The following is a 14722-nucleotide window of genomic DNA, read 5'->3' as shown; positions in this document are numbered from 1 at the left end:
TACTTCACAGCTCCTATTAAGGAAGGTGGTGCTGCTCACAGCCCCTGCTGAGGAGAAAGCACTCTGAGGACCATGTGACCTCTCACCTCTCCCTAAGTTAGCTGATTTGATTGCAGTGGCACACTAGACTTCTGTCATGGCCTTCTGTGGAAAAAAAAGAAAAAATGAGTTGGGCCAATTTGATTCTCTCAAAACTTGGGAAATAAGGGAAAAACAGTGAGAGCTGAAGTTGACAGTGTCATAAAGCGATGTAAGGATGATGAAACGGCCTTATCAGGCAGTGCCATGGCAACAAGCCCTCTGAGTAAGCAGCAGTTACAACAGCAAGAATTGATACGAAACAGAAGAAAAGATATGGCGATTGCAAGTGACAGAGAGAAACGTGAACACTCAGAACCAACTTGTGTTAATGGCAGAGGTCCAAAGAGAAAATTCTTGAGTCGGCTGTAAAGCAAGTTACTTTTTATAACAGGCTGTTGAGGTTTTTTCCTGGTCTCCTTGCAGTTGTATTCTCATTGTTTGAGGATTCCTTGCATCCAACAGGGCATAATGTGTATATAAGTTTAGTATAGTTGACCCTCAAACAACATGGATTTGAACTGCAAGGGTCCACTTGTAAGTAGATTTTTTTCAATAAATATGTACCGTACTATAAATTTAGTTTCTAATATTTCCTTTAGCTTACTTTATTGTAAGACTACAGTATATAATACCTATACACAATACGTGTTAATGAGTTCATGTTATCAGTAAGGTTTCTGGTCAACAGTAGGCTATTAGTAAAGTTTTGGGAGAGTCAGAAGTTATACCTGGATTTTCAACTGCAGGGGAAGCCAGTTCTCCTAACCCCTGTATTGTTCAAGGATCACCTGTATGTAGTTCTTCTCATTCCTGTCTAAAGGATTCCTGTTTTGTTCCTAATGCCTTGAATGGCTCCTCTGTAGTTTACAGTGATTCAAAACAACTCCACTTTTTAGGATCCTGTTCAACCCCTCTAATCTACTCTGTATTTTCCTAACAACTTTAACCTTTTTTTTTTTTTTTTTTTGAGTTCGTCTTCCATTGAATTCCTATGGCATTTGTAATCTGAAGTCCTCACTTCTGTGCAATATGTGATGGTGATCTCTCCCCGATGGAGGTCGTGAGCTCCCTAGGGCAACAGTCACATCCTCTTTGTATTTTCTGATGCACCCTGGGCTGTGCCGCTTTAGTGGTAGATGCAAGACATTGGTTGTTTCTGGCGGCATTTCTCTTAGCTTTGTGGTCCTAATTTATCTTGGGGCACAAAAGATGAGATGAGGCTTTAGCCCCTCCTTAGAGTGAGTCTTGTTTTACTTTTTAAAAAATTTGTTTTAAAGATAATAAATATGAAAGCATTTGGGAGAAATGGGTTAGTTAATACAGTAACTTTTGTTTGATAGCTTAAGTTTCTTGTTGTGGCAGAACAATGGAAAAGCTCATGTTCTTTAGGCCAGAATAACAGCTGACATCTAAATCCCTGCTAATATTTACTTTGGGCCTTAAGCATATACTGTGGTTAACAGGGTAGCTTGTCTGGACATTATCCCCTCTATGTGGTTCTGGTTTGTTTTTTTTCCCCCTCTTTCTTGAGGACATTTTGGAAACCACTTTGTTTGCCAACTTACTATATTAAATACCAAAATGTTTGAATAATATTGTGTTTTGTCATTGAGCTTAAATCTCTGATCTGTAAAAACAATAAAAAATAATAGAATAATAAACGTCCGTATACCCTTTCCTAGACCCACCAGTTGTTTATGTCATCTCTTTCTCTCTGTATATTCATATTCCATGTGCTGGCCGGAGTGGGGGCTGTTCTTGAGTCAGCAGCTCTCTGTCCCTATTCATTCAGCTCTAATGAACTTTGAGAGGGTCATGTGCTACAAAACCTGCCAATACAGGAAGTGAGGCCTCTGGGTCAAACAATTTTCTTGAGAAGGGAAAGTGAGAGGTTACATTTTAGTTGGATGTGACATTTTGGTTATTTTCAGTTTATAGATAGGAAATAACAATACACACTATGCGTGCCTTGCCCAAGCTGCACACCTAGGATATGGCAGATCCAGTATTGGAATCTAGATCTGTAAGATTATAGAGCCTTTCTCCTTTTCATAAACCCCACTACCTCTAGTTTATTGTTCTTTTGATTTCTCATCTGTAAAATTGGATCCTTAGGCTAAATTGTCTCTAAGATTACATTCCCTGCTAAAGTTCTTTAATTTATCCAGGACTTGATATCCAAATGCCTCCAAGGATCAAGGAGATGTTTTAATGAGGCTGATGACATATAGGGTTAGCGGCACTCATGGTAACCAGAGGGTTTGAGAGAAGAAATTAAAATTTTAATGAAAGGGATGGTCAAATAAAGTCTGTAGGACCACCAGTTTTTGATACTCAGATTTAGGCACTTCTATGGAAATGTCAAGTCATCCTCATTTTTAGCATGCAGTCTTCTCATTATAATGTTTGTTGGCCCATCAGCCATTCTTATTTTTTATAACGTTTAATCAGAGAAGGTGCAGGTTGGGAGTGTGTTGGCCGGGATATGCTTTTTCATTCTTAAACAGTTCCCCTTACCCCCAAACCCCACCCCACAACACATACATACCTTTGAGTCCTTTGCATCCTTTCTCTGGCACATGCTGTTCTACTGCTGGACTGTGAATTCCTCAGTGATAGGTGCACCTGTTACTGTTGTCCTGTGCCTAGCAAAGTTACACTAAAACTAGGATTCCGTACTACAACCTGGATTCTGGTTAGAGCTCTCTTTGAGCTAGGTGTGTGAAATTGAGGTAGTTGTCCAGATGTTGTGCTTTTTTAACCCAACTGAAAAGTGCAGGTGAGAGACTCTGATTTTCAGGCTGGATTCTGCAGGATGTGGTCTCATTGGGGACTGCTCTGTGGGAGACAGGGACCACTTGAGTGGGGTTCTTCACATCTTCTACCTGAACAGTTTTGATTATCTCTTGGTTCTACTACTTAACTAGTTGGATGATCTTGAGCAGGTTGCTTAACTTGTGTGTGTCTTATTTCCTCCTCAGTAAAATGGGCATAATAATAGTACCTCCCTCTTAAGGTTGTTGTGATACTTGAATCAATAAATGTAAATGTATCTGACATTATAAGGTATGGTGGATAGATTAATGGCCCTCCAGGGATGTCCCTTCCTGAGTCCCAGAACCCTTGACTTTGTTATTTTACATGGCAAAAGAGACTTTGATGATGAGATTAAGGACCTTGAGATGCAGAAGTTATCCTAGGGCATCATGGTGGGCCCATTGTAATCACAGTGGTTCTTAAATCAGAAAGAGATGTGATGACAGATGCAGAGGTCAGAGTGATGTGTTCGGTGGCTGGGCGCTATGAGCCGAAGAATCTGGGCACCTTTTAGATGCTGGAAAAGGCATGGAAATGGATTCTTCCCTAGAGTCTCCAGAAAGAACGGCCCTGTGACTCAGTTTGGATTTCTGACCTTCGGAACTATAAGAGAATCAATTTGTGTTGTTTTAAGCCACTAAGTTTATAAAAATTAGTTGCGGCAGCATAGCAAACTAATACAAAGGATTAGCTGTATTTTCTGTTAACTGTATTTTCTCTTCTCACTGTAAATAAGCTTTTCTTTGAACAAAGGGATTCGTGGCCAAAGACAGTTTGAAAACCAGTGGGCCAGGTGATTGCCAGCATGCCCTTCTCGTCTGCTAGCCTGTTGTAGCAGGTATTCTCTGTACACAGAACCCAGCTTGAGAACCCAGCAAACTGTGTGTTTGCTGAATGTATACAGTGCACTTGAAGTCTGGAGAAGGCATAGTGAAGGTTGGATGGTGTTCCCCGGGGTGCACCTGCCTGTGTGATTCTCTGCAGTGCCCAGATCACTCCCTTCTGAAAAGGTTCTTCATAATTATTCGGTAACTTTGGTAAATAGTATCTGGTTGTCTGTGTGCCATATTGGGTCTTGAGCCCTGCACTCATGCAGGTTAATGCATTTTGCCGGGGGATGGGGGGAGGTGGGGGACATTTGCCTGTTTGTGGAGTCAGCTTGTTTTCCTTTTGCCTCATAAATTAATTCAAGTCATTCTAGTGACATTAGATGACGCTTATTCTATGACTCAGAAGAATGTACTACACAGACACCCCAGTTGAGGTGGACTTGGAGAGTTAGGGCCTTAACCTAACACTGCCAGAGCTCATGCTGGCCTATGAGTTGCTCCTAGAATAGCCTGTGATTTGGCTTTCAGGCCTCGACTAGCCCAGTAGTGCATTTTGGGCTTGTGAGATGTTTGCACTGTATTTTAAATCTGCAAAGCGAGTTATTTGCTTTTCTTTTTTGACTTGTACAGGGAGGGCAGAATGCTATTCTTGTGCATACATAGTGTAGCTGCCGGTTTTTTAAATCTTAAAAACATGAAGGAAAATATGAAGCCAGTCTCTAGTCCTAGAGGAATTTTGTTTCCCTTCCAAATCACTTGGATTAACATCGGCATTATTTCCTTGGCATGAATCTGGTGTGAAAGATATTAAATTCTTAGAGTCCATACCCTGCTTTTCTCTAAATAAAACATTAGAGAATTTTGGTACATGTTTCGATGTGCAGAATGGGTGGCAGAACTTCCTTTGGCAGAGCTTTTACATAGTTGATAATCTAGTTATTTGGGTCTTGACATGCAAAGAATATGAGCTTTTAGGTACAATTTGCCTGTTTGAAAAAAGGTTTTAGGATCCAGTGTGGTTAGTGAAGAACCTTATATTTCAAATTTAATGAGTGAGAAAGGCACATTTATTTGCTGTTTTATTCTTTCTTTTCAAGAGCATAATTATAGAACATGTCACGTTTCTTCAAGTGTCCCCATTAGTGCTTTGGTTGATGGGGTGGGAAGTTGCAGGAGATTATGACCTTATCCAGGCCAGATTTTTAACTTCAGGGGTTATAACACACCCAGAGGGCTGCCCAGAAGTTCAGTAAGAGTAGAGAAACCTGAGTAGAGGTTTTTCACCCGCTCCCACCCCTGCCAGTACCTCTATATGTCTAATCGTTTACGATCTTAATGGAAAACTTGCTAGGTGGCTACGAGAAAGGATTTTTCCATTTGTAAAATCATCAAGGGCGAGTGGTGGCAGTTGGGGCCAGTGTCTAGGGGCTCTGGAGCCTAGATTGCAACTAAGCCCAGGTCTCTACGTGCGATGTCCTCCATCTCAAACACAGCAATTCTCAAATGTAACTTCTCAGCTCTCAAACTGATCCTAACCCTGCAAAGACATTGCTTCTGTTTTCTTTCCCATTTGACTACGGATCAAGGACCTAAAAATTCCAGTCTGGGAGACTCTGAAGTGGCAAGTTCATTTGAAGAGTTCAAATCAAATCACATTAATTCTTCAAAGTTAACTGCGCTTTTTATGCACCCTCAAGCTTGACCTTGTCCATCAGCTGGAGTCCTGCCAGCCTTGAAGGTCTTTCAAGAGAGTAGTGTTAATTGACAGTACTGAGGAATTAGGCATGGAGGCACAGGTGTATGAATTTCCCATTTGGTTGGAATTCTGCATTTGGGCCATTTAGATAACTGGTTGAGATCTGGTCAAAGGACCCAGGTATAATGAGAATAATGTTAAATCTCTTTAAAGTTGGAATGGTGTAATAGAAAATGAATTGGTCCTTAGCCTCCAGAACTACTACCAGCAGCTTGAAGAGTTCTGTGACCTTGATCAGGTTACTAATTTATTTCTGAACCTACTTAAGATAAGGTAACACCAACACCTACCCTGTAGGCTGATTATAAAGAGTAAATGACATAATATTTGGTAAGTCAGTTAGCATAGAGTACACACTTAGTATAGGTAGTGCCACCTCAAAGGTGGTGGGCCCCACACCGTCTCCTCTCAGGAAAGGAATGAATGTTGCCGGCCTCTGTTACTAGTAAATTCAGACTCCTTGAGTTTCACGTACAATGATATTGGAAAGAAAGAACATTATCTTTTGCACAAAGCATCTTTGTGCTTATTTAATAGGCTGTACTAAATGTAGTAAGCTGTCTTATGATTTTATATTATGTGTAGAAAGGCAGAAGATATCTATAAAGTATAAACTACATGGGAGAAGAAATAAATTTATACTAAGTAATAAAAAGGTGATAAATTTGCGATTGTTAAAAGGAAAGTAGTTCAGTATAGTCAAATTTTTAAACAATAAAAATTTTGCATAATGCTCCCTAATAACACCAGAAAGAAGTCATCGAAAAAGAAAAATGAGTGATGGAAAATGGAAAATTATAAATAAAGAATTGATGTGACTACAGTACTTAGTGTAGAGGTAAGACAGAATCATGCTGTTTACCTAGGACAGATATATTAGCTGTGCAAATTAACCCAAATTTAATCAACTATTATAGATGTTTTCAACCAATGAAATTAGGAATTATGAAATGTTGGAAAACTGATGCATTTAAATTTTAACTTCCTAGAGAGCATTCTATCCTGATCACATGAAATAGTTTTTAAAGTATCCTCTGATTTAGTTAATTTGGATAAAATACTTAAAGACACAGCTCCAGAGTGGGAAAATACAATTTTTACCAGCATTGATGATAATATACATTACTAGTTACACACACACACACACACACACACACACACACACACGTATATATATATGTATAGATAAATGTGTATGCTATATAAGTAAACATAAACACACATACACATATTTGTACATTTATACACATAAATGGAACCAGTTTCATGCCCCTGTTGAGAACTAGCAAAAATAAACAGCAAAATAGAATAAGACAAAGTTATTAAAAATGATAAGCCCACAAATTTAATATTTGCAAATAGGTACATGACATAAGTTAAAAAAAGAATCCTGTTGCGATGCCAATTTCAGGGATATAGGGAAACAGAAAACTGTAGTTACTGCCTCAGGGACTTGCTATTATAGCGTGGGGAAAATGGATAACAACGAGTAACTATTGGCTACATGAGGTATTTTAGGTCATAAGAGCAATGAAGAAAATAAAACGACAATAGAATAAAGAGAGACTCAAGTCAGAGGGGCGATGTTAGGGCCTCAGGGGTGGTGGTATTGTTGAGGGCAGAGAGGATGGTGTGAGGAGGGGGATTTCTGAGCTGTGCCATCAGGGTTGAGAAGGAGCCAGCCAAATGCAGATCGGGATGGGGAGGAGCATTTCAGGTGGAGGGAGCAGCAAGTTTAAGGGATCTGAGACCAGGATGAGTCTGTCATGTGAACTAGGAGCAGGCCAGTGTGGCTAGATCTTAGTAATTGTGTGTTTGCCCCAGATTACAACGGAAATGAAAATATTTTCGAATGGCCTAAATATGTAGGCTTTAATTTTTTCATGTTTTTAACAATTTTATGTTGTAATTGTGAAATTACGGCAAAAATATAGACGTATACAAAGCATACATTTTAAAGAAGAACGATAAAGTAGACATCCACACCCACCACTAGGTCACGCGCTAAGCTATTTCTAACCCCCTCGTAGCTTTCTGACGGCATCACCCTCCCTGGCCCCCAGTGGTAAACGTTGTGTGACTTTTGAGATAATGATCCACTTGCTATTCTGTGATTTCGTGACCTGTATACACAACCCTAACATATAGTCTAGTGTAGCTTGTTTTGAACTTTATGTAAAGGAACCATACTGTGTGTATTCTTTTGTATTTTGCTTCTTTTTCTCCAGATTGAGATTCATCTGTGTTGATGTGTGAATTTCTAGTTAGTTTTTACTCTATAGTGTATGAATAGACTGCAATTTAGTCATTTGTTCTACCGTTGACTGATATTTTTGTCAAGTGTTTGAGTATTACTGTGACCAGTTCTGTGGATTTTTCTGGTCTATAAGTGCACATGTACAAGAGTTTATCTTGCAAATTTACCTAGGAGAACGATTTCTGGGTTGTAGGATATCACATATCACCAAATTTACTAGAAAATGCCAAACTGCTTAAAGAGTAATTTTGACCAATTTTTATTTTCACTAGCATTATATGAGGATTTCTGTTTTTGTGTATACAGGGTTAGACCAACATTTGGGATTGCCAGGTTTAGTAATTTTTGCCAATCTGATGAATCTGTTGAGATATCTTGAGGCTTAATTTTCACTTTTGTTTTATCACTAATGAATTTGAGAACTTTTTCATGTGGTCATAGGCCATTTGGATTTTTTTTCACTTGTTTTTCTGAAGAGCCTATTCAAGTGTTTCTCCTAGTTTTTTTCTTGGAGTTCTGCCTTAACTCATTGATTTATAGCAGCTATTTATACCTCCTGGGTGTGTGCTTATATTCTCTCTTTTTATGTCTTTAGAAGTTTAAGATTTTATCACAGTCAAATTTTATTAATCTTTCTATATTAATTACCTACTGCTTTATGACAAATCACCTTAAAACCTAGTGGCTTAAATAGTAGCCTCTTATTTCAGTTGAGGCTCACGGGGCAGGGCAGTGAGGTCTCACCGGGACTGCCTTCTGCTTGTGCAGGGAAGCTCTCTTTCTGTTACTGGCTGTTTGACGGATGGGGCAAGAATGAGGTGATAGAGCCACAAGTTTCATCAACCAGCAGTTTAGCCTGGGCTTGTTCACCTGCAGAGCTTCTTAAGGCAGGGGGTCCAAATTAACACAGTGTCATTTTCACTACATTCTGTTGGCCACAAATCCACCCCAGATTCAAGGGTTAGGACAGTAGTCTCTACCTCTTACTGGAGGAGCTGTTCAATGAAGCTCCAGTGGATAGGAGAGATGCCGAGCTGTGGCCATGCTTATTCAGGGGAGCAGCAGGGAGCCATTGTATGTAAGATTTGGGGTAAAGAGTTGAGAGTTGGGTAAAAATGTATCAAGTAGCATTTTCTAATGTAAAAATAATCTATTGCTTTCATTTTTTGTTTGTTAGCTATAATACAATGAAGAACATTAAGAAGTACATTGCTCCTACTATCTTGTTAAAAACAGCCCTCCATTTTTTACATGGTTTGCTGCACTTTCTTGTACATATTTATTTATTTTTGCATGCCAGTATTCTGATCAGCAGTTGTGGATTGCATTTGTTTCTTTTTTACTTTTTACTTTGCTTGATGTGGAGTTTTATTTGAACACAGTCTGTCAGTGCTCACTGCGCTGAGACCGCAGCCGTGTTGAGTACAGGAGGCAGGATTGTGCCTTGGCAAGGGCCTGGGCTGTGGACAGCTGTCTCTGGAGTGGAATCAAGCCTTTGCTGTTGTAGCAGCCATGCAGCTTCGTGCAAACTATTTAACATCTCTGAGCTTTAACTCTGTTGTAGAATGGAGATCATTTTTATTTTATATCTCTCTCAAGAGTATTGAAAGAGATAAAAAAAATACATATCACTTAGCATGGTGCGAGGCCCAGGAAATAAATGTTAGCTTCTTTTAGAAGTGGATTTTCCCACTACTTTTTATTAATCTCCAGTAAAAAAAAAAAAAGAATGAGGACCTATATTGGTTTTTTGCAGAATGAATTTTTTCTTTAGTTACCTTCCTGCTACTCTTTTCTGTGAAAATTCTTTTTAAATCTCTCGGTTCTCTCCCTGGAGTTTGACAATCAAGGGCATCTGGTTGCCTGATGCTGAACTTTATCAGCCAGAAAGATCTCCTGGAGCCCTGGGAGATACTATCGGGTGCGTGTTCCTAATCAAAGCCTGAAATTTTGAAGTTCTGGCCTGAGTGAGCACAGAAGGGGAAAGTGCTTTAGGGAACGAGGCACAGCAGTCAGATCTCTGAGGGAGGAATAAACATTTCCCCAGCACCTGCTCTGTGCCAGAGTGCAGAGCGGAAGGCAGAAGCAGCTCAGCGAGTGTGCCAGGTGGCGGGCGGTGGGCCTCTTGGCACAGGAGTTGGGTTGCGCCTCCTCACAGGTTGAGAGGAGAGCTCTACAGCTGTGCCGACCTGAGGAGGAATAAATGTCTTCTAAGCCTTGACTTAAAACAAGGACCCAAGTTATCATTAAATCTTTCTTTCTAGGTCTTTCGGCAGCCCAACGGAAGTTCGCTCATTCTCTCAGAGACTTTAAATTTGAGTTTATCGGTGATGCGGAGACCGACGATGAACGCTGTATAGGTACGTGAAGGTAAGGTTTTGGTTTGCTCTCTTTTGCTTTGGCCACCGAATAATTATTCCTTTCTCTTGACAGATGCTTCCTTACGTGAATTTTCTAATTTTTTGAAGAATCTGGAAGAACAGAGAGAAATTATGGTGAGTTCTGGGATGTAAATTAATAAGTTCAGCTTTAAGCAGGGGAAATTTGGGTTTAGAAGCTGGTTCTGGTAGAAGTTTTAGATGCATTTACCCATGGCGGAAGTAGCTCATTACTAACTAGGATGAGGTTTCAGGAGCCCGGATTTCTAGTTCATCGGTGGTGCTGACCATGGTGAGAGTTTAGACACGTTGATGGACCTCTAGACCAAAACCTTGTTTCTTTATCTGTAAAATAGTGGGTTACAGCACTCTAGATTTTCGTTAGCAGTGGAGCACTAAAAATTGAGTCTCATACAGAACCTTAGTTTATCAAGAAGATAAAAGCAGGAAAGCTTATGTAGAGGTACAGGAACAGCAAGGTGATGTTAAATTTGTAGATTTCTAGGCCACGTGAGAGGGAGAGAAGTTAGGCTAGGAAGCCTTTGAAATCCCACTTTGCATTGAGAGTCATGATTCCAACAGTGATGATAGTGGCTGTTCTTCATTGGGTGCTCTCCATGTGCGTGCTGCTGCGCTCAGCGCATTGAGTGTATGATCTTATTTAACAGAATCTCAGCAGTGAATTTTGAGGATATTGAATAATACAACCTTCCTTAAAAGCTTCCATTTCCCTCTTGTTGACTGATGTTCATTCATTCAGCAAAGATTTCTGGTAGTCTTGGCACTGGATTATGACACACTGTCTTTTCTCACCAGTGTTTTTCAGGCTCTAAAAAGAGGACAGATTATTTTATTTTCTGTTTTTGAGAATGAGTGTCATCTAGGATCATGTTAAAGTGTAAGTGTAATAATACTAAACATGATAGCTAAGATAGTTAACCTTTGTGCCGGGTCTAAGTCGTTTACCCAATAGTAATTCTTTTAATTCTCACATCAACTCTATGAGCTAGGCTCTGTTATTAGCCCCTGTTTTGCAGATGAGGAAACTAAGGCACCGTACCTTGCCCAAGATCACATAGAGCTCATATATGACAGCACCAGGCACTCTGAATCTCCTGCCATTCTGGCCAGCTTTCTAGATGTTACTATGATCTCCTGGGTGGTGGCTGGTGGGGATTTCTTTCTGGTTGCGTTGGAGTTGGGAAAGAAGTGGGAGGGAGCGCTGATTTTGATTTAAAAGCGACAGGGACATAACATAAGGCCCCGAAAAGCCCAAATATAATTTGTACTGTACTCTAAATTCTGAGGTAATCTGTATATATTGCAAATACTATAGAGGACATGTGTGAGGTACTGTGTTTTTCCTGGCACAAACTGACATATTTAACCAATATGTGAACCTGTAGTCTGATTTTTCAGCTGTTTAGGAAAGTCTAGATATGATAGTGGATAAAAACAGTGCCATGACAGCACCATGCTACCTGAAGTGGGTGGGTGCGGGTGGTGGTGAAAGCACATGTTCTTAGCTTATGGTAATATTATCAACTTTTTTTGTTCTCAACCCTCTGATATTTACTTATGCTTCCCTGGGATCTTGAGCATTCAGCATGTATGCATTTGATAACCCTTTGTGTTGCGGTTCTGTTTAGAATCTGAGCTCAGAGGCAAACAAAGCAAAGACACTGCCCTCAGGGAGGTTACATTCTAGAAAGGAGAAGTATAATAAAGAAACATATATATTATCAGGCAGTGACATTCTGTTTCCATTTTATGTTCCTTGAAATGAATTGAGGCTGTCTGATACAGATAGTATGCTTCCCAGCGCTATTGTTAGTTGACTTATTGATTTACTCTTCAGCTATGATGGGGGTTGATAGGGTCTCTATCTTAGGTAGGGCAGGAATGGTAAGGGTGAGTTTTCAGTGCAGAGTGGAAGTAAGAACAGAATGTTGTCAGTATAAGGCCGTGAACCTCAGAGAGCAATGGGATGATATGTTACAACCCTTTTGTGAGACAGCAGGAAACGATCCAAAGCCAGAAATCAGTGGGAGGCATCTGTGACCAATCAGAGTTAACAGAACATTGTAATGCCTTTTTTTTTTTTTTTTAACTTTTTAGTTCGGAAAATTTTGAGCATATACAAAAGTAGAGAGAAAAATATAATTAAACTACATGTACTCAACACCCAGCTTCAGTAACCGCTGCCACACAACCAGCCTTGCTTCCTGTACACCCGTTACTCCCCCGCCCACCATTATTTTGAAAGAAAGCCCAGTATTTTCCATAAATACCTTAGTTTTTAAGCTCTGAAAGATAACTCTTTTGAACCACAATATCCATGTCATACCTAAAAACAACACCGATTTCTTAATATTACGAAGAGTTAGGTCAGATTTAAATTTTTATGATACTCATTCACATTTTGTCAATTCTTCTCCCTTTTCCCCCAAAACAGTTAGTTTGTTTGAATCTAGGTCCAGCAAGATGCATTTGATTGACAAGTTTCTAAGTCTCTTTTAATCTATAGGTTTTTCTTCTTCCCTTTTTTTCCCTTGACGAGAATTCCTGATACTTTTCTATTAATGTTAAAAGATCTTTAAGACACTACTTCCTGAGTTATCAATGAGTTATAATAATGAAGTTAATAAAAGTTAAAAAATTTGCATTTACCTTATGTTGATGTTATTTGGGGTATACCTGTCTGATCTTGACAGTATGTGATCACTTTTTTTTTAACCACGTAAATAGTATGGGATCGTTATGGCTACCTTTGTTTCTTTAAATAACTTTGAATACTTACTAAAAAAAAATCTTTGATGGTTTACTAGACACCAGTCTTAAACTTTTGAATAAGAAAAGATAACTTCCTCAGGTGTCCAGTGTGGTTCTGGAGAATAACTGGTAAAAAGGGAATTAAAATCATTATACTAAGTGTAACAACAAAGGTATAGAGTATGGCAGCCTGCACTGGGTGGGGGACAGCTAAGCGTGTGCTTCTTAGGACAGATTTAGAGAAGCGGTATTTGAGCTGGAGTTCGGGGGACAGAGATGCTGAGCAGAGCCCTTGTATAGTTTAACAAGCTCATAGCTCCCCTACACAGTAACAAGAAAATAAGGAAGGTCTTTACGCAGTTGGATGCCATTGTATTCTGAAAACTTTTAAAAACTCTTGTTTTTACTTCAAATTGTTAGAAACCAGCAGCAGCAGATTAAAAGCCATATATTAAAAAAAGAATGCAAAATGATAGCTGTAAAATAGAAGTTGAAATGTTCTAAAATTGGTTGCAAGAAGTTAACAAAATCTTAGTGGTCACTTAATCCTTAAAAGCAATGAAGTTCTAAATGAAATGATGGTGCAGCAGAATAATTAGAAATTCGTAATTAATACTGAGCAATCAAAATGTTAAAAAAATGTATACAATCTGTGTTTGAGAAAGCAAAGACCAATGCCAAATATATTTTTTATAAGCTTTCCATTTTCTAAATAAATGTTAAAATAGGATTTGGGGCTTTAAGGAGTAAAGTCTTCTGGAAGCTCAACAATCAGGGAACATTTTATTCCACGTCCGCTTTTAGCCAGTAGGTATATGTATATTCACGTGCCCAATCTGTGTGCTAAATTGTGTATGTGTGTATATATAGTGTGTGTGTACTCATATTCCAAGAAGTACTTCCTACTGCATGCCTAGCACTGTGCCAAATGCCGTGAAGGCAAAGGCATTGTTCTTACCCTTGAGTACTTAGCTGTCCATCAGGGGGAATTGCCAAGAGCGTGTAACTTCAGCCTGCCGTGTAGTAATAGAGAGGTCAGGGGAATTCAGGGAAGGCATTTTTGAAGACACTATTCCTGAGCTGACAGGTGAATCAGAGTTGGCCAGGTAAGGAAAGATGGAAACGAAGCACTGGTTTCCTCTTCGAGTTAAAGTCATTGATTTTGGAAAAGAGGGAGGAATATGTTTGTCTATCTCCCAACTAGTGTGCAGTTCTGTAGCTACAGAAACGAATTGTCGGGGAGTGAAGTGGAAAGAAGGCCGGTCTAGCAAGTCGGAGGTTGCCCTCTGTGCCCGTGGCCAGGTCCGTGGATGGGTGTGCCTTGTACTTGGAAAGGCTAATTTGTCTTCTTGAGGACGGTGTTTTAAAGTGAGTAGTTTTTGCTATTAATATTGCCAACCTGAGTGGCCAGAATTGTGCTCACTTCAGTGCCTGTTCTCCGAGGAGAGTATTGTGTGTTTTGCTGCTAGCATTCCGGGGGTGTTCTCTCTGCCATGGCAGGACAGGGCGTACTTATCTGAGGTGGGCAGCTGGCCAGGAATGTAAGAACTTTTAAAATAGTGCTCTAGTGTTTATGGTGTTCTTTTAAAAGCACTTCGCACTGTACTTACTTCTCTACATGTATCCTTTTAGCAATTGATTTTGTCTTCTTAAACACGCTGTTCAGTTTCTGAGAGTTATGGCAAATGAGAGTAGCTGTGTGAGGTGTAGAGGTTGAGGAAAGCTTCTGGGAAGAAGGGATGCGAGGAGAAGAGAAGGTTGAGCTTGCCAGATGGAGCACAAAAGGTGCCTCCCTCTCATCCAGCGTGGGCTGGGATCCACTGGGCTGGCA

General features: G+C 39.8%; 1 protein-coding gene across 2 annotated transcripts in view; it reads left to right on the top strand.

The window, feature by feature from the left end:
• Positions 1-14722, top strand: part of ARHGAP10 (Rho GTPase activating protein 10) — a 240582-nt gene that overhangs the window by 54904 nt on the left and 170956 nt on the right. For both annotated transcript variants that reach the window (XM_039876000.1, XM_039875999.1), the window contains exons 2-3: positions 10006-10101; positions 10175-10236. In XM_039876000.1, coding sequence (XP_039731934.1) covers positions 10006-10101; positions 10175-10236 — 158 coding nt within the window. The remainder of the gene's footprint in view (positions 1-10005; positions 10102-10174; positions 10237-14722) is intronic.

This window comes from Pteropus medius, unplaced genomic scaffold, assembly GCF_902729225.1.
Source record: "Pteropus medius unplaced genomic scaffold, Ma_sr-lr_union100, whole genome shotgun sequence".
In the NCBI taxonomy this organism is placed as follows: domain Eukaryota; kingdom Metazoa; phylum Chordata; class Mammalia; order Chiroptera; family Pteropodidae; genus Pteropus; species Pteropus medius.
Note: the sequence above shows the minus strand (reverse complement) of the source record. Positions and strands in the feature narration are given on the sequence as shown.